This window comes from Macrobrachium nipponense, chromosome 3 (assembly GCF_015104395.2).
Source record: "Macrobrachium nipponense isolate FS-2020 chromosome 3, ASM1510439v2, whole genome shotgun sequence".
NCBI classification, from domain to species: domain Eukaryota; kingdom Metazoa; phylum Arthropoda; class Malacostraca; order Decapoda; family Palaemonidae; genus Macrobrachium; species Macrobrachium nipponense.
In genome coordinates this window covers 25569137-25590348 of record NC_087202.1, presented here as the reverse complement: position 1 = coordinate 25590348, position 21212 = coordinate 25569137, and the positions used below count along the sequence as shown (strand labels likewise).

Genomic DNA, 21212 nt, shown 5'->3' with positions numbered 1-21212 from the left:
TGTGTTGTTTTGTAGCTCAGATTAATTCATCCCTGAAATTACAGCAAAAATATTAGAATGTAAACTACTGCAGTATTTAAGGAATGGTGTGACCTGAGGGATATAATCCTTTAGCAACACTGTAACTGGCAAAGAGCTATGGTTAAAGAAAATTAGGCACCTTGTTCTGAAGTTAAAATTTACAAAGTAATTTTAAGTACTATACATAATCACAAGGTCATTTAAAAAGTTTGTCATTCATAAGTAAGCCCCTCTGTGATTTCAGAGGTTGGATATTCATTAAAAGAAAAATTTTACACATACAGTATTAGGCTGTTTTGGTGTTATGCAATAGTTGCGTATGCAATACGTAGTTGTGTACTGATAATGCAAGTCTCCTTTGCATGTAGAGCGACTTCCCAGCCGGCCCATCATAAACAAGGAGCTGAGTAACCTGACTGTTGTCCAGGGGTCTGAAACATTGCTGCAGTGTTCTGTTATATCTGATCAAGTCCCTTACATCACTTGGATAAAACATACCACACGCTATAATGGGGTTGACAGCGAAGGCAATATCCTTAACAGATTATTTGTCATTAAGGTAAAAGATGTCATTCCATGAAGTCTGTTCTTGTTACAGCTTTTGGTGAAGGGATGATCTTAACAGGAAAGTGATTAAAGGGAAATGGAGGTTGTGGTGATGGTTACTTGGGTTGGAATTTGCTTAGTGTCTTTATAAATGTTATGTTGGTTTTATGCTTTTTCCTTACGTTTTCCTTCATTGCTGGTGGTGGTGTTTATTTGATCCTTATATGTTTTACCTTCATTTAGTGTTAGTCATCATGTTGATGCCGTAGATTATGTCTTTTACAAGTATGGTTCATGTAGCATATTACACACTGCACCTTAGATATTAAGTAGGTACATTACCATATAGTACTCATTTAGAATCACAGTGTGCCCAGTTTAGATGATTCATTTTAATATTTTACTCTGCCTTCAGGAAAATCAAAGGTAGATTTCATTTTTTAACAGCTAGTAGAGTTTTACAATAGGTTTTCTGGCAGTGTATGTATAGATCCTTTTCTGTAATGGCTTTGTAAATTGGTTTTAGAATTGTGTTGTAAGTTGCTATAATATGACTTGGGACACTTCGTTTACATAAATTACATAGATGAGCACTTTTGCTAAATGAGGTACTACTGTATATGCAATGCACAGTATTATTTTTCCTGCAAATGGTGACTTATTTATCATCACTTTTTATTACTTCCAGGTTTACTTCTGCTATCATTCAGTTTTGTTTTCTATGTATGGTTTTCACTTAATTGTTCTGTTACAGCCAGCATATATTTTAGAATTGCACTGGTGAAGGTAGTGGTGGTGGTGATACTTGCAGCTAATTTTATTTTTGCAACAAGGGCTCTTGATAATGCAGAATTCTTTACCTAATGCTGCTTCCTCCTTCTCTCTGTCTTAGAACATATCCCTTCAAGGCCAATCTTCACCAAGCATTTGGAAAATAAGACGGTTACTAGAGGGAGCACTGTCAGCCTTGAAGTGGGAATATGGAAGGAGAACACCTTAATGCCATTCATTGTGTGGCGAAAAGATTTGCCATTCACATGGCATGAAACTGAAATGGGGGATTCTGTAATTGATATTGACAAGAAGGCTATTGATGCTGCCTTAGTTAGCCAGGTCAGAAACAAACTCATCAGAGAAGTTTTACGAGTGCCATGTGTGACTTTTGCCACGTTATCTCTAACAAGCCTGTAGACTGAATTTGGAGTAACAGCTGTAATATAAACTCATTATAACTGCATGGTTACCAGGGTTATCCTTCGATGAGATCAGTATCATACTTTAATAATGCTTAGCTTTAGTAAGAAGCTAGAATGTTCTGTGTATAGGGCATGAAGTTACTACTGAAATATCCATATACAGTGTTCATATTACTTGTAGGTAATATCTAATGATATATTTGTTTTGATTAAATCAGCTAGCAGAGTTGCTGAATTCTGGAGGATGTACAGGTATTAAATAGTTTAACCAAATTGCTTGAATGTGAAGTACTCTATAGTAGTGTGATGAGTTTTGCATGGGTAGCTTAAAGCATTGCTTTTGATATAATTTTTAGCTCTATCTCATTTTGATTCAATATGTATTGGATTATGGATGGTTACACTCTACCTACTTCATTGAAGAGAATTTTGGGGGTGAAATTTTTGTTAAGTTTGTTGAAATACCTGTGTATGTTTTGCCAAAAGTCCACCTGTTACCATTTTTCATGTACATATGTTATAGTTCAATAATTTTTTAACTTCACATCATCTTGTTTGTGCTTGTTGATTGTTTGCTCGTCTTAGATTATATATACCCTTGTTGTATTTCCTCAGGAAGGGTTTATTTATGGTCAAACATAAGTTTGCTATAAAGAAACTTTCGATATTGTCGAGTGTTTGTATTTTGCATGAACTTACACAGAGCTGGAAATTAATATCAGTTACTGTAATATTATTATATGTATGTATTTCCATGAATAATTCAAGTATCACTGTTTAAACAAACAAGATCTTGAAGCCTTGGTTTCTTGGTCATGTACACACTCCTCTCTGTCAGCCTAAACAACAATACTGTAATTTCAAATCCAATGATGTGCCAGATTTTAACCTATTCTCAGAGCATAGTAATTTGTAAATTTATTGTTCCAAAACATGAACTTACTTGTTTACTCTTAACATTCTTTCTGAAAGTTGCCCTTATTAAGTTTCTTTATAGGTAGAAAACTTTTAAATCATTTCCATGCATTTAAATATAGTAAGTGTCTGTTTTTCATTTGGTTTTATACTTTATAAGTTTCTTAATCCTTTAAAAAAATGTTTGTTCATACATATTGCAAGATAATTGCTTATGTATTGATATCCCCAGTGCATATTCATTTTTGGTGAAAGAATTAGTAAGTAGTGCTGCTTATGATATAAAGCATGAATTTCTGAGGCCTAAATTCTTAGATGACAACTAATGTATTTATTAGTTTTCTTATTTTCAAATTAATTTTATTCTGATTAAGATTATTATGTATCCCCAATAGGAGGGTGGCAATATTACAAGTTCAGATGATCCCCAAGTATTAGTTTTGACCAATGTGACAGAGGAAGATGCTGGATGGTACACCTGCATTGCAGCAAATAGTTTGGGAACGTCGACATCAACAGCTTACTTGAACATAACAGATGGTAAGTTAGTATTTGAAATCAAGATGCATAATACCTTATAACAATAACTTTTCAAAACAGATTGGGTGTATATTCTGACAATCTTAGATTTTGATTTTGCTATTTTGCATGATGTTCTGGAATTGACACTTTTAAGATATTATTTAAGGCCTTTGTTCTATCCATTTAATGTTTGCCTAAATAGTGAAGCTTAGATTTAGGTGTATAGTTGCTTCAAAGTTCCAAATACTGCACTTTAGTTTTTGGCAGTAGCTCCTTTGTAAAAGACATGCCCTGTTCTAAATGGAGGCATAGATTTTTTATTGAAATAATCAGATAAATTCAACCTTTCGTAAACACTTCTAACCAAAAGTGAGTGAATTTCATGGGCATAAAAATCACTTTAATTGGTGGCCTATTACCAATGCTGAAATATGGTTACAGTACATACTTTTTTTTTTTGCAAAGTAACATGCATGTAAGAATGAAATATGGAAAGTATCTATTAAGATTATACTTTTGAATTCAAAGATTTATTTTGGTTGACCAAAAATTTTCAGGGTTTATCATAATTGGTTATAGAGTGAGTGAGAAAATGGTAATTGTCTCCATCCATGTCTGTCTGTTCACTCCTCTATATGTCCTTTCATCCATCTAAGATGGATAAGGCATTAAAATTTTAATATCATTGAAGGTGATGGGGTTAAAAATTTGTGGTTGGTATAATTATGAGAGGCCAAGATGAAATCAAACTACCCAAGGTAGAAACTTCATATTTGACATATGTGTATTCCATTAATAAAGCTAATGTGCAGAGCTAGGTCAGGGTCATAGTTAAAGGTAAGAGATCAGGTAGGGATTTGCCACTGCCAGAGACACCGTTTCACACACTGTTTTTAGCGCATCTAATGTAGAATAGTAGTGAAGACAAAAAGTAAACTTTGAGTGTGTGTCAAACCTATCTTCACCTATACCTTATGGGTTGTTTGTTCCAAGTCCCATTTTTCACTCATCTCCTTACATGGATTTTATGATACTCTTAAGTATGTGGACTTTCGTGCTACATTGAAAAAAAAAAAAATAAAGAAAAAATATATATATATAGATATATATGTATATATATATATATATATATCATATATATATTATATATATATTATATATATATATATATATACAGTGCTACCTCGAGATACGAAATTAATCCGTTCCGAGGCGGCCTTCGTATCATGAGCTTTTCGTATCTTGAACGGCATTTTACATGTAAAATGGCTAATCCGTTCCAAGCCCTCCAAAAACACCCTAGTAAATTTCATAATAAAGTTAATTTGACCAATAAACAATGAATTACTACAACAATTTAGACCATTCAATACCTAACTTAATACGTACTGCTAATATGTACTACATAGTACCTGTAAATAAAGTGTATTAGTGTACATGGTATACAAGAAATACTGTACGCACATACGTACATACTGTATAGTAAAATGTGGAAGCTTACCTTTCGAGTGAGGCTATCTCCGAAAGTGGCGACAGAGGAAGAGGACAAACGGCAGATACGTACGTACATTTAACTTTACGAAACACATAAAGAAATGTAAGGAAAACATAAACTAAACTTTACAAAGCACATTAACAAAACTGTAACACTTAACTTTACAAAAAACTTAAAATTAAATTTTTTTTTTTTTTTTTTTTTTTTTAACATTTTTTTTTACTTTTTTATACTTTACGTTTTATTTTACAACTTCTTTACCACTTTCAACTTTCTGTTTTTACGTAGTAGTATCATTTGGTTCTTCCTTTTTGCTTACTACTCCTACTAAAGGCCTCTTTAAAAAATAACTATCCAAGGAAGATTGCTTCTGCCTGCTTTTGACAATGTTCCTGAAACGACTCAGGCAAACGTCATCGAACTGTGCAAGCATACGACCTGTGTAAGCCTTTTTGGGGTGTCTTTTCTACGAATGATTGCACCCTATGATCCGTCGTAAGCTCCTCTTGGTGCTCCTCGAGAAGGTCATTGATGTCGTCCTCGTCGGCGACCAGTCTCATGGACTTGCCGAGTGCAACGATCTCGTCAAGATCTGGTTGCGAAACAGTTTCAGGATCGTCAACTGTTTCTGAATCTGCACCAGCTTCGCCCACGTCGAATCCCACGAAGTCTTGGGCGGATACGGCATCAGGCCAGAGTTTCCTCCACAAGGAATTCAAGGTTCGCCTCGAAACCTCCTGCCAAGCTTGGTCGATGAGTCGGATGCATATTACGATATCGAAATGCTCCTTCCAAAATTCACACAAGGTGAGGTTTGTGGTATCGGTGATGTCGAAACATCTCTTGAAAAGATGTTTCGTATACAGCTTCTTGAAATTCGATATCACACTCTGGTCCATGGGCTGGAGGAGAGGGGTGGTGTTAGGCGGAAGATAAAGAATCTTGATGAAGGAATACTCCGCTAGGATATCTTCTTCGAGGCCAGGAGGGTGAGCAGGGGCATTGTCCAACACCAGCAGACATTTCAGAGGGAGGCGCTTCTCTTCCAAGAATTTCTTCACTGTCTGGCCGAAATACAGATTTACCCACTCGGTGAACAAGTCTCGTTACCCAGGCTTTCGCATTAGCCCCACACATCACTGGAAGCTTCTCCTTAAGCATTTTGTGGGCCTTGAAGGCTCGAGGAGTCTCCGAATGATAGACAAGTAGGGGCTTCACCTTGCAATCCCCACTGCCGTTCAAACAAAGTGCGAGCGTAAGCCTGTCTTTCCTAGGCTTATGCCCAGGTAGCTTCTTCTCTTCCTGCATGATGTACGTCCGACGAGGCATTTTTTTCCAAAAAAGGCCAGTCTCATCACAGTTGAAGACTTGCAGAGAACTGTAGCCTTCCTTGGTCGTAATCTGGTCGAACGTCTTAATAAAGGCTTTGGCCGCTTTCGTGTCCGAGCTGGCCGCCTGCCCTTGCCGGACCACCAAATAGATGCCAGTCCGTTAACAGAATTTCTCAAACCACCCATGCGAAGCCTTGAACTCTGTGGTTGGCGTTGATGTCCCTTCTCCTCTGTTGTCTTCAGCCTGGGCTATCAAATCACCGAAAATAGCACTGGCCTTGTGGCAGATTGCCGTCTCCATTATTGTATCACCAGCGATTTCTTTGTCTTTTATCCAGACAAGAAGAAGTCTTTCCATTTCATCGTGCACGTGGGTCCTCTTGCTGGACAAAATAGTTACGCCCTTGGAAGGTGTAGTTGCTTTAATGACATCCTTCTGCTTAAGGATGGTGCCTATTGTCGACGGATTTTGGCCGTATTCCTTGGTGATCACACTCAATTGCATACCAGCTTCATATTTTTTAATGATGTCCATCTTCATCTCCAAAGAGAGCATCCTCTTCTTTCCGTGAATTTCAACTTTCTTGGGACCCATGACTACGTATATACTGTATGTAATTATGTTATGTATACGTATGTAGTAAAGTTCTCACACAACACGATAAAGTATACTACAACAAAATCACTAACGAATTTACTTTAATAAACAAAATCGTTAGAACGAACGAATACCGCGTGCGTACGATACCGATGATACCGTGAAGTGGCCGAAGAAGCACGCCGCTACGTAGATGCATGATGGGAGGGATGCTGACCAATAGGAGAGAAGGATCTCATGGCGGTGACTAGCATCAGGAACCAATGGGAGAGCGGGAGGATGGTGGTGAGTCTACTCAGTTAGTGGCGAGCGAGTTTTAAAATTGTTATCGGTGGTCTGGGCGAATCTCAGACTTTACAACAACAACCTTTCGTGTTATCGGTGGTCTGGGCGAATCTCAGACTTTACAACAACAACCTTTCGTATCTTGAACAATTTTCGTATGTAGAGCCGCAAAAATTTTCGTATTTGCTTTCGTATCTCGAGTTTTTCGCAAGTTGAGCCTTTCGTATCTCGAGGTACCACTTTATATATATAATATATATATATATAAATAATATATATATCTATATATATATCTACATATACATATACATATATATATATAGAGACGTATATATATAATATAATCTATATATATATATATATAGTATATATATATATATATATATTTATATATATATATATATAATAGTCACATATATATAGTATATATCATACCTACATACATACATTACTACATCCATACATACTACATACATAACATACAGGCATCCCCGGGTTACGACGGGTTCGGGTAACGACGTTACGAAGTTAGAGCGCTTCTCAATTATATTCATCAGACGTTATTTCCAGGGTTACAACGCCTACAACGCTCATCTGGCAGATGAAATATGACACTAAAAATGCAAAATAATCAATATTTGAAGGTGTTTTTGATGAAAAATGGAATAAGAATGCAGTTTACATAGATTTTCAATGCACCCAAAGCATTAAAAGTAAGGTTTTCATAGGGATTTTTACGATGTTTCGGCTTACGACGATTTTCGGCTTACGACGCGTCTCAAGAACGGAACCCCCGTCGTAACCCGGGGACTGCCGGTATATATATAGTATATATATATATATATATATACAATATATATATATATATATATATATATATATATATATATATATATATATATATATATATATATAGTAGTAGATTACTTGCTGAGAAACACATGCAGAACTGATAGTAGGCTTACATGGGTTATACACTTATGGTGTGTGAAGTAATTTTCACTGTCGAAATACTTTAAAGAGTGGCATGGCAAGAACAGTACAGCGATCCTATCGGAAATTTAATTTTTGAGGTGTGAAGGTGAAAAATTACTTTAGGTTATCATGCATGGCCAGCCTGAGCTGCTGTCGTCCCTATGCACAGAAATTATTTCATGTTACACAGTGGACCTAACTCGCATGTGAGGAATAATTTTCTCTGTGTAGTCTGCCTAATCTGTCTTGTGTGCCCTTTATTACAGCTGAAGCAGCCTTGCAGTCAAGGCTGCATACAGAGCAGTTGAACACCTGCAAGCTGTTTGGCCGACGTCTGGGTAAATTTTCCCACTCTTGGACGATTTCTTCGCAAAAATTAATGAAAGAGGGAGTGTGTGTTTCAGCCATACACATACTATATGGACTTCATTAAATAATTACACAGAAATACTGCAGGCTTGCTGAGGAATATCAGTCTTAGTTAAAGAATTTTGAATTTTATGGCGGCTTCACGGACGTATGAATAAAATTAGATAGCGGAAGAAAATTACAAACATGACCGCCGTGCTTGCACTATTTACAAAATACATGTTACACAGTGGACCTAACTCGCATGTGAGGAATAATTTTCTCTGTGTAGTCTGCCTAATCTGTCTTGTGTGCCCTTTATTACAGCTGAAGCAGCCTTGCAGTCAAGGCTGCATACAAAGCAGTTGAACACCTGCAAGCTGTTTGGCCGACGTCTGGGTAAATTTTCCCACTCTTGGACGATTTCTTCGCAAAAATTAATGAAAGAGGGAGTGTGTGTTTCAGCCATACACATACTATATGGACTTCATTAAATAATTACACAGAAATACTGCAGGCTTGCTGAGGAATATCAGTCTTAGTTAAAGAAAAGTTTTGAATTTCTATGGGCTGGTCTTCACGGACGTATGAATAAAATTAGATAGCGGAAGAAAATTACAAACATGACCGCCGTGCTTGCACTATTTACAAAATACAAAATGGAATTCTTTTAAGGGACTCAAATTAAGTATGCCAAATTTGTTAGGAGGGCCACATGCCCTGGAATTGAAGATACCAAAAAATCGGAATTTATGAGTCTTTTAACTTGAGGACAAAAATTGTATTGATTCCTTTGTACCTCCTAATTTTATGCATGACACTTACCTGGCAGGTATATATATAGCTGTATTTTCTGAAGTCCGACAGAATTTAAAAAAACTTCCGACACACGCAGTGGTCGGCCAGGTGGTTAGTACCCATTCTCGCCACTGGGAGGCGGGTATCAGGAACCATTCCCATTTTCTATTCATAAATTTTCTGTCGCCGGTACTGAAAACACCTGTTTTCAGTACCTCCGGCTTAGGATTTTGGAAACTTCATTTGCCGCTAAGTATCCTAATTGACTTTTAATTTATTTAATTGGATTTGTGGCTAGGCATACGCTATCTTAAATTGATTTGAATTTGATTCATTTTTGCATAAGATATCTGAATCTAGTTAGGCTAGTTTCAGAGGGTGTTGTCTGCAAAGATAGGGTGTGGCTACCGAAAGCTTCGGTAGTTCCGCACTTGGGGGGCGCAATTAATCAGTAAACATGTCTATTTCCGTAAGGAAAAAGTATGATTCGTATGTACGCAATTAATCAGTAAAGTGTCTAATTCCGTAAGGAAAAAGTTTGTTTAGTATGTACGCAATTAACCCCCGCAAGACGCGGTAAATTTGAGTGGCGGGTGGTACGTACGTAGCTAAAATTGATACGCTGATCCGCACGGGTTCCGCACAATAATTAATTGCAGTTTTATTGTTTTAATATCTTCTTTATTACTTTACTATTTTCACTTCAAATAAATTGCAATTTTCAAGGCAGAACCTTTCTATATGAAATGGACACCTTTTAAATTGTATTATTCCCTTCTCTATATTTTTTCTAGATTTTCCTTTATTATCAAATTTGGTCAATATTCTCAGCGTTAGTGAAGACAAATTTTGTATCCTAATTTCATAAATTACTGCTTGATCAATTTACGTAAACTCAATGCTATAATATTCCAAATTTACTTGTCATTCATGGGAAAGCAAAAGCAGATGGATATACAACATTTTCAGAACATTTTAGAGCATAATTCATAACTACTCAACACACTAGCACTAACCTCAAAACACCTCTGAACGTATGTGAAATATGCCTTGTTCAGTAACACAGCACAAACAAGTATTGTATATATATATTATTATAATTATATATATATTATATATATAGATATATATATAATATATATATATTATATATTATATAAATATATAATGTATATATTTACTTACATACCTATATATATTATAATCTATATATATATATATATATATATATATATATATATATATATATGAAATGGGAGTGCTGCACATGTTCTTTTATATTCTACATTTGATACAGTATGCTAAACCAAAAGAAAGGAAAAATATATGTATATCCGATAAGTCAGTACTTACTTTTAGTTCTTTCTTATGATATGAAGCAAAGCATGCAGCACAAAGCCCACATCACATTTTTGGTATTCCCAAGTAGAGTGTACGTTTTTATTCAATATCAGCATGTAATAATTACGAAAAATAAGAATTATGATAAAGATTATCACTCGAAACCAAGATGCCAACCATGATATCTGAATGTACATTCGAAAAAATATTAGCTTTTGTTACGAATTCACTTATATGATATACGAATTATTCCATTACTGGTAATTCCTGTTATCACTTAAAACTTGTTTTATCATTCTATCATGTCTTTATCCCATATTAACCTGTAATAATTACAAAAATAACGATAAAAGATAGTAGTTATCGAAAGCCGGTCACGGAGCACTCAAAACCAACGCCGAGACTGAAGTTTTCCCGGGAATTTTTGCTTTTTTCCACGTCATAAACCTTTTAACCAATTAAGTAACGGGATTCTAATGATGTCATTGTGATGTAATAACATTTAGCCAATGACACTCAAGTATTGATGCGGCATCATAGAGCACGGTACTGGGTGTAAGAAATCTGTCTCTAAAAAGTATTGGCGCGCGGTTCAAATCGGGCCACTAAAGTGGCTCAGCGTCGGGAGTTGGAAAGCCAGAAAAGTGGCTCCTCGTCTTTTGGGGGTTTAATCAATTACGAAAGTCAGGGTAGTGAAACTGCTAACCTTCCGGTAGACTTTATTTTTGCCTAACGCTGTAGTATGGCCTACGGGTTATGACTATGTCTGCGAGAGGTGATCGCTCTCCTTCATTGTTGTGAAGAGTTCTACTTCTGTTTTTGTTACGCCTAACCCTGTAATGTTGCCTTAGGCCCTAAAACAATGTCTGTAGAGGTTATTGCCCTTTCTCTTTCGTACTTAGAATCGAAAGTGCTTGCTTTAGAGAGCAATAGTGAAGTGGCTAAGTGCAGTGACAGTGCCCCTTGTGTAGTGGAGGGGTGCTCAGATCGGCCTTGGAACGCCTCTAGGTCTAGACCTCTGTCGAACTCCCAGAACCAAGGGAGAGGGCATGTCACGAAAGCCGAAAGGAGGGTTAAGGGCAGGGTAACCCCACCGATCTGGCGTGCCTTCGGCAGTTTCCTGATGAAATCCCCCAGACTGCCAAAGTGCGTGCACATCACGAATCCTGAAGGATTGCTTCTCGTCCTCCGAGGCGTCCCTCCCCGCACAAGGGTTGAGCTCTCGGAAGGACTCGCGCCCTCTAAGAAGCTTTATGGAGAAGGACGCTTCACGTCCCCTCTCCCTCGTTATGTTTCAGTGAGAAGTAAAAGAAGGGCGAAAGTTGCCTGATCACGTGTACGTCTTTCCACCGAGAAATATGAAAAGAAGGCAGTTTCTCTCGCTTGTTTTGACGCCTGTCAGGAGCGTGACGCTTTTCTGCACGCTTATTTGGACGATCGGCTTGAACAGGACGCTCGGATGGACGCCAGGCACGCACCAGTGGACGCCGAGCGTCCTCGCCAGTGGCTCCGAGCCGCGCACGACGCGAGCGCCAGAGCGAGCCTCCTCGCCCAGTGGACGCCGAGCGTCCTCGCCAGTGGACTCCGAGCGTCCTCCGCCAGTGGACGCGACGCTGCACGCACACGCCAGGTTTGCTCTCCTGGCGAACGTTTCTGTTGAACCTCTTCAAGCTCTTGTTTAAGATTTGAGCCTCAAGAAAGTGAACAGAACTTCGTCTTCGAAACCCAGCAAGACCTCGGGTTTCGTGAATTCAAGAGGTCTCTGTCAATATTATATTGCTTTTCGCAAAGGTGGATGGAGTTAAGGAAAGCTCAAGGGAGATCTCGTTTTCTCTACCTCAGTCAAGACTTTGAGATAAGACAGTTACGGTTATGTAAAGGCATCGACGTTCTGAACGTCAGGATTTTCGGCAACGTTCAGTAGGATTCTTGCAAAGGCACTCATCAAAAGGACGCCTCTTCAGGAAACCGCAAGACAGGACTTCCTTTGCCATACTGCCAATAAATTTAAAGCTTTTTAGACCATCTGAAAGGGTTTTTCAGATGATAGATTTTGTTAGTTTCTATACGAGACTTCCATGCCGAATTGAACATCGTCGTTCTACCTACCGTAAGCCCAGTCTCTTAACAGGATTCTTGTCCCTTCCTTGTTTGAGACGGGAATCGAAAAATAAAAGGCTCGACTTCCTGGATTACATTTTGTCAATTCAGTGACTTTCCCCCATTGACAATATACTATCGTTTTGTCAAGTAGTGGGTCTCCCCTCATTGACAAAATATCTCTCTGTACCGTTAATGGGTTAGTTTCTCATTGACAAACATCTCATTAACTTGATATTGCCTAAGCGAATAAGGACAAGGTTCGAAAGAGCTCTCATTCCTCATTCGCAGACTCGTACAAGAAATAGACTTGTAGACTACGTCAATGAACGCTTATGTCCAGTATCGTTAAAGAGCTTGAGCTTGTCTGCTTCGATTCTCTAAGTTTTGTTCATGAAACTTGCCTGTCAGATATGTATGTAGCTGTATTTCCGAATTCAGCTATATATATGTCTGCCAGGTAAGTATGAAAAAACTTTTTATTGTGATATATCATTTTTTGCCTTGCGTTATTTTACTACTGGTTGGTTCAAGTCATATACGCTTTGCTGTAGTTACCGCTTCGGAGGGCAACCGAAAGCTCTATTGGTGCTATTATTTTTAAGGACATTTAATCGTTACTCCCTGCAGCCTTCCGGGAGTTTCCGAGTTTATCTTTTACCGATGTATGGTAGTGTTCTGACGACACAAACGCATCTATATATTTAGCGTTGTCGGTTGCGCTTAAATATACCAGTTTCAAGGAGTCCAGTTTGTGTCTGCTGCCAAAAAACAAAATAACGGGGACCGATCTCGTTCGTAGAATAGGTTAAAGCTGGCAACCCAGACATAAAGTTAGAGACGACGTTCGTAAGCTGCTGGCGGCTGCTGTCACGCTGTGTCTGACTCTGCCTCCAGTCCATCCGAGCCAGTAACAGATCGTGCGCTGTCATGCGCGGTAGTTACGTCTCTCTCTCCTGCGGGATTGACTGACTAACCTATCTCTGTGCTAGCGGTTTGCGTCTCTCCTGCGGGATTGACTGACTAACTGTTTATCTGTCCTACAATCACGGACTTTAGCCTACGATTGAGGGATTTCTTACGTGAATGAATAAACGTTGCATTCGTTTTGCTTTAACTATGTTCAACAGAGTTATCTCTAATCCTTTCGGTTCTCGTTACCGCACGGTATAGAACTACGAGTCTACCGCAACATTGCACTTTTATATGCTCTCCTGCTTAGGCAACCGCAGCCTTATTAGGGAAGTAAGCATACTCGGGAGGGAATGGATGGGCTTGCTGGGGACCACCATTTCCTTCCTGAAGAAGTTTGTTTCCCCGAAAAGACTGCAATGCAGACCACAGTTTTTTTACTACCGGGAAACTGAAAAATATTATTCAAGATCTAGGAATGATTCTGTACATCTCTCAGTGCGTCTATCACCTGAGGTGATAGAAAGAAGGTGCCGGACATCTGGGTAGGGTTTCAGATGTCCTGGATCTTAATCTGAAGAAGTAAAAGCGTTTCGGTAGTCCCTCCAGTCCTCGAAACGAGTTTTGGGAACCCAGTGGTCCAGATCAACTCTGATATTCCACAGCTCTCTCATATCTTAAGAAGTATCTTCTCTTGGCGATCCCTGTTTCGGGAGTTTACGAGAAAGAGCCTATATTAACAACAGGCGTAGAATGTAACGATCATCTAGAGGTTCGTTACAGGATTGCAAAAGTCCGTATGGAAGTTCGTCCTCGATCGACGGCAGCAACGATAGATTACTAACATGGCTAGTATTTTAATTAAGTGGTGTTCTTTTTATGGTTGTCTGAGAGGGTTATTTCCTCTTCAGTATGTGAAGTGTAATGTGTTACGTTAGCTTTGTGTGTGGCTCAGGTGGTCTAACTTATCCTAGCATGAATGCCCCTGGTAGAGAGGGCTAGGGTTTCCTGTCAAACAAATTGGTCCCCGTCCAGTTGTCAGACCCTTGTTGTTAGCTTTCTCAACAAACAGGTCACATCCTAATTGAGAGCTACTAAGGTTTAGCAGGCTAAGAGGCAGGACCTACGAAGTCAGCTACCTTAGCAGGTAAGGAACTTAATAAATAATTTTAAAAATTAGTTAATTTTTGAATTATGACGATATTGCTGTCTGTGACCCACCTCCAAATGTGTCAATCAGCTATATATATACCTGCCAGGTAAGTGTCATGCATAAAAATGATATTGTTATGATACAATAAAGTTTTATGCATACTTGCCTGGCAGGTATATATAATTAAATTCCCACCCTTCCTCCCCTCAGGAGACAGGGTTCAGAGAAAATCTGAGGAAAACGGGAATAGTTCCAAGTACCAGCGCCACGGGAACGTGGGGGAGATCACCTGAACTACCAGTGGTCTAGCGGTTGCCGAGAGTTTTAAAAATTCTGCCAGTGCGAACAGACAACAGAGAATGTTGTTTGACAGATTTGCATCTGTCAAACAACAAAGACATTCACGATCATTGAGGTCTGTGGAATCTCGATTCTAGCTCACCATCTACTTTTTGTCTCGCCTGTTTTCTCGGAGTCAGACACTCGTGCGAGATCAGGCGACATATAGTAGCCCTGAGTTTCTTATTGACGAAGTCGATTGCGGACGACGTTGGGTTGCGTTGATACACCCCCCCCCCCCCCCCTCCCCCCCCCCCAAGGTTTGCTTAGATTGAATCGCCCAGGCAGTCCAGACACTCATCCTTCAGCGAAGAATAGTGCCTTTTGGTCTTCAGGGTACAGCATTGCTGTCCTTGATTCGTCTGACTGGTCAACTGGTCGTTCACCTGATTTTAGTACAGACTGTGCATTTCCGGATCGAAGCTTTCAATATGGAACTTAGACGTAGTCTGAAGTTCTTGATGTCAAAGCATTCGAACCTCTCCTGCCTGTTAACTTCTTGCATGTGATCAGGAAGGCCTTCTTCTAACCACCCTAGATACGACAAAGAGGGTTAGTGAGATTTTAAGCCATCGTCACAAGTTTTGGCTTTAGAGAACACAAGGCGGTGTGCTCTCTAAGCCTTTCGTTATGGCCTAAGAATGGAAACCCTTTTTGTCCTTGGGCCAGGATCTTGGAAGCAAGGATGGCACAAGTTAGTGGGCAGGAGCCAGAGAGAGTCCTGTGCCCTGTCAGGTCTCTCAAGTTTTATCTACTTAAAATCAGGAAATTCGAAGTCAGTCGGGCAATCTGCAGTGTTCCGAAAAAGACCAGACTTGCCCATATCGAAGTACACCCTGGTTTTAGGGTTAAGGAGTTCTTTCAAAAAATGCTCCTTCATTGTGTTTGCACAAAGATTTGAAATCTTTTTTATCTGAATGCTCACGAGGTGAGCGGCCTCGGAAGCATTTTCAACAGAGCATGGCACTCAGCAACATCCTGAGTACCATGTTTTAGCGAAGCAACTCTGGGTTCACTTCACACTCCCTGCAAGATGTGAAGATGGCATATGAGATCTGCTGCTCGCTAGGGCCATACGTGTCTGCAGACACAATCTTGGGGGCAAGAAGTACCACTCATCCTATCCTGTAGAAAATGGTTAGGAAGAGCTCTTAATTTAGTTGTTGAGTCGCTGACAACGGCGACTTCTTAACTCTTAAGCCTTAGTTAACACACATTAACTTTGGCTAGGTTGGTCAGGTGGTGATATATATAATTATATATATATATTTATTTTACTTCTTAGCCCTCATGGTATGGTCAATATGGTCTAGTCACATTGTGGTCACGCCCCCGTTGACAGATCATCTGGAGTGCACCAGCTTTATAGGTCTCTACCTCGCTGGCAACTCTAGTAAAGCAGAAGCAGACTTGGGTGACAGTAATCACGAAGTCGGCTATGCTAACAGGTGGAACCAAGATGTAAATCATCTGCATGCATTTGTTTCCCAAAATCCTTCTATTCTGTCCCTTCCCACCTCCAACGGTGGGGTTCAACTATATATATATATCTGACAGGTAAGTTCATGAGCAAAATGATATTGTTATGATACAATAAAGTTTGTTCATACTTAACTGGCAGATATATATATATTCAAGTACCCACCCACCTCCCCTCAGGGGACAGTGGAAATAAAAATTATGAATAGAAAATGGGAATGGTTCCTGATACCCGCCTCCCAGCGGCGGGAATGGGTACTAACCACCTGGCCAACCACTGCGTGTGTCGGAAGTTTTTTTAAATTCTGTCGGACTTCAGAAAATACAGCTATATATATACCTGCCAGGTAAGTATGCATAAAACTTTATTGTATCATAACAATATCATTTTTACCTATTGATCGAGCGAGAGAGAGTGAGAGAATATAAATCCAGCAGGACATAAATTGCTGGGTTCAAGGCCGTAGTTGGCTGCCAACAAAATGGGCATATCTGGGAATCTAGGACTTTCAAATTATCTTTTACACATGGACAAAGGAATAAGGGCACTATTCCTTTAACAAACGCTTCAGCGAATTTCACTTCTTAGCATTTCTATTTGAAATCATGCAGGCTAACTTGCATTAGCACAAAATCTTGTGGAATGTTCAATATGCTCTCTCTTTTCATGAACTAAATTGGGCATGCATGTGATATGTCAATACCTAGCACTGATTTGCAGTCATTTTTCACACCTAGCATAAACTTAAACAAAATATATCGACTCTTGTGCATACTTACACTGTGGAACTGGCTCTTCTCATGTGCTTATGAAAGGGGTAAGATTACATATTATGGTTATCTGTAATCTTGCAACTAGCTTTGGCAATTGCTATTCTACTGATAAGTGTAAATTGCAACTTGGAAGATCCTGGCAAGGTCACCACTACTTTGGAATTAGTCTGGATACTTCCTGGAATTCTGGGAACAATGCATGATCATAAAGAGTGCGTTATGATTTCAAAGAAACCTCCTTTTTTTGGTTAAATGTGACTTGTAAGATTGTCAAAAGGAGGTCCATAGAAAATCAATCAAGGGAAAAAAATGGCTTAGGGCCTTCTTCAAGTAAAGTAGTAAAGACTACTTAAACACAAGATTCACTTAATTATATTTACATAAAACAAACAGATCAGAAGAAATGGAACTACTGGACAGAGAATAACAGTTTTTCGTGCGTACTAAAGGACTGAATCATTAACAGAATAAATATTCTACATTGATGATGTCTTTGCAGAGGGATAGAAAGGGATGGCATAAGGCCACTACACATGTGACGGAGCCAAAGAGTTGGTTCCATAGCCTCAGCTGATCTGCAACAATATGCAAGATAGTTATTACTTGCAAGAAATTCTATTGCTAGCAAAGGGAACTGAGAGAGTGCATAGAAGATGCCAAAGCAACTCAGTTCTATAGCAAATAAATACACAGTTACGTTAACACTCAGTGATTTCATATAAATTCATGGGGTATTTGCATAATGGATTTCTGATAAGGCGTTGGCAATGGAGGGAGGAAAATGAAGGGGGATGCCACTTACAAAAAAAGTACTGGCTCGAAGACAAGCACATGGTGGGAGTTCAAGGGACAGTCAAAATGGAAAGATGGCAAGTGTCCTATGACAAGTCAGGACGCTTCCAAGCGATTTCTGGTTCTCCCTCGTTCTGAGAGGGAACTGCTGGTCCGTGGCTCTTATATAGCTTCAGAGGGATTAAGCTATTGAAGCTAAATGAAAATTTACATATTGCTCTGCTTTCAGCCTCACCAGCAAATCAAATGACTCCAAATCTTATTTAATCTTATCATCTTTACGAAAATGTCGGGGCGCCCTTGCAGACGTTGCTGGAGTCATTGCCCACTCATTTCTGTAGGTCAAGCACATAGGTCACCTTTTCAGGGGTATCATGGCAGCCTTTTCAAGGTATCATGGCAACCAAGCACATGATCAGCTGTTTGTGGGTCAGCCGCTTTCTCTTTCATCTTCAAAGGTTGCACCTAGGGACAAGGTCACTTTGTAGAGAGGAAAGGATTGAGGGCATACCCAGAGGGAGAGAGAGAATTTGTGGTAGGGGCAAATTATACCTGCCATGCTTTTATTTAAAATGAGTAAAATGAGCTTTATTCATATATCTTTTACACTAATATGATTAAAGGCTGGTAAGGTTTCTTGAGAAGAAATTTCCTCTGTAGCAATGTACATATTTTTTTTTATTAAAATGTACTTATAGTAGTGTAAGTTTACATCTGTACTATAATAGAAATATTATTTGCAGCAGAGCCCTTAGTTGCTCTTCCAAAGGAGTCACAATTGGTCCCAGTTATGGGTGCTGTTCTCCTCATCATAATGCTTGGTGTTGCCTTAGTAGCAATTTGTGTGTGGAAGAAGTGGCAGAAAGAAAAGAGACGAGCCACAGAACTAGAAAGAGCTAAAGAAGTCATTACTCAGCAGTGGATCAAAAAGGTAGGAATTTGTAGTTTGAGAGTTTGAGTCTGTCCTGCTTGTTCAATCATTTCTTACTTGTTGCAAAGAACCAACTTCAAAAACTGTGATATTTTCTTTTGCTCCATTTTCTCTGTTATTCAGTAGAGTATTCTCCTTTTCAGTAATTGAATAGGATATGCGAATAATTTTTTCATGAGGATTAAATTTCAAATGTTTTCGTAGGGTTACTGATTAATATACTAAACTTATTGCAGTTACTAGTTAATTGAAGGAATACCTTAAGTTATGGAAAAATTTCGACCCCTTTTCGTAACAAATTTTACTGTATTGAATATAATGAGTACTAATATGCAAGTGCTGTATCAATATTACCATTCATTACTATAATGAACTTGAACACATTTTGTTAGAACCACTCATCATTAGTAATGTTTTTATCTCAGCTTTTCCTTTATGACTGCCTGTGTTGTTGACAGTCTACCATTAAGTCAAACTGGCATTTATAACCCTTTTTCTCAGCCTTTCCTCTGGCACCTTCTATAATATCTACATAGCATAATGCAAGGAATCTTACTCTTTTATAAAATCCACATTATAGTTTTCAATTCTTATGATTCTGTTCTTTGCTTTATTATGTTTTGAAATAGTCTGGCTTGCTCATCCATGGCCATTGCTCAATCTGCCATTAGTAGATCACTCATTATTCTGGAGGTCCAAAGGATTTTTCACTCATGTGAGAGGCCCTGTAACTTGCATTTTCACCTACTTCTCCCCATTCACATTTGTCCGTATCCCCAGTCATTTTGCATTTTTTTTTTTTTTTTTTTTTTTTTTTTTTTTTTTTTTTTTTTTACAGTAATAAGTTTATTTTACTGAAGTATGAAATTTTCTATGAATTTAAATAAACTTTGTATTGAACATAACCATTATACTATCAAATAACTATGATCATGGGAATAGTATGTTTATCAATGGCATATTTATCAGAAGGAAAATGCTGTTTAAGGAAAACAGATCATGGAAAACACATGAAGGAAAGGAAGAATTTTTTTTTTTCTTATGTGAGGATTTGAAGATATATTTTAGGTTATGATTGATGCTGTTATAAAAGTTACTGTTAAATTGAATGGCATCTTTCATTTAAGAATATTATTTTCCAGGTGATAGTGGAACGGCAAAATTCTGATGCCTCTCAAGAACCACTACTTGTGCCGACAGTAAAAATAGAGCGTTGTCAGTCAAGATCTCGACTCGGGTCAGAAATGACAAGTATATCAGAGTACGAACTGCCTCTAGATGCTGATTGGGAATTACCACGATCTAGACTTATACTTGGCGAGTCACTTGGTGAAGGAGCCTTTGGAAAAGTTGTGAGAGCTGATGTACAGGGCTTGCACAGACCAGATATCATTACTACTGTAGCAGTAAAAATGCTGAAAGGTATGTGGCAGAAAATGGTTAATGTTGGTATAACAGAGTCTTTGATGCAGAGTCCTTGTGGTTCCAGAAGACTAATGACCATAAAGGACTCTGAAATACAATTTGCAATAGTGATTATAGCATTGGGAAAAAGACAAAGTAGTGTTTCATTACATCATTCATGATTTAAATGGTATATAATTTTTGTTCAAGATATGCTTGCAAATGCTTTATGTAACATGTATTTCAAGAGAAAAATGGCAGCTTAATTAGTTCACTAAAGGAAAGAATTGTAGGAAACTTTAACTAAGGTACAATGTTCCCCCCGTATTCGTGGGTGATGCATACCAGCTCCCCCCCCCCCCCCCCCCCCCCCCCCCCCCCCCCCCCACAAATAGCTAAGATCCGTGAATAATTGAAACCTCTATAAAAATGCTCAAAATAGTAGTTGAAACCCCTATGAAAATGCTTTAAACTCTCCATTTTGTACATGAACTTCCCTGACAGATATATACTTAGCTATAGTCTCCGACGTTCCCGACAGAATTTCAAATCTCGCGGCACACGCGACAGGTAGGTCAGGGTGTCTACCTTACCTGCCGCTGGGTGGCGGATGTACGAACCACTCCCGTTTGCTTGTCAGATTTTTCTCTGTCGCGGGAACGATAACAACTGTTGTCGGTTCCTCTCGATAGTTTTTTTATTCTCGCTTGCCTGGAGTTAATTTGGACTTCTTTTGGTGACGTATTCGCTTTGTTTGGCTTGGCATACGCTGATTGTGGACCGGTTTGATTTTGATTTGGATTTTCTTTAACGATGTCTGACCTAGATTCAGTAGTTAAAACTTCGGTTTTGTTTAGGGTTTGCGTGAATGAAGGATGTAAGGTGAGGTTGCCGAAAGCTTCGGTAGACCCCCACACGGTTTGCATGAAATGCAGGGGGAATGAATGTTCTTTTGCT

The 21212-nt window shown here is 38.8% G+C and overlaps 1 protein-coding gene across 7 annotated transcripts in view; it reads left to right on the top strand.

Annotated features, from left to right (window-relative positions):
• Positions 1-21212, top strand: part of LOC135221664 (fibroblast growth factor receptor 3-like) — a 206729-nt gene that overhangs the window by 166768 nt on the left and 18749 nt on the right. For 4 of the 7 annotated variants that reach the window (XM_064259370.1, XM_064259364.1, XM_064259366.1 and 1 more), the window contains exons 7-10: positions 1460-1680; positions 3074-3218; positions 18664-18851; positions 19994-20273. In XM_064259370.1, the coding sequence (XP_064115440.1) occupies positions 1460-1680; positions 3074-3218; positions 18664-18851; positions 19994-20273 (834 nt within the window). Of the gene's footprint in view, positions 1-389; positions 581-1459; positions 1681-3073; positions 3219-18663; positions 18852-19993; positions 20274-21212 lie in introns of all 7 variants that reach the window. The other 3 variants (XM_064259371.1, XM_064259369.1, XM_064259368.1) reach the window with 2 other exon arrangements.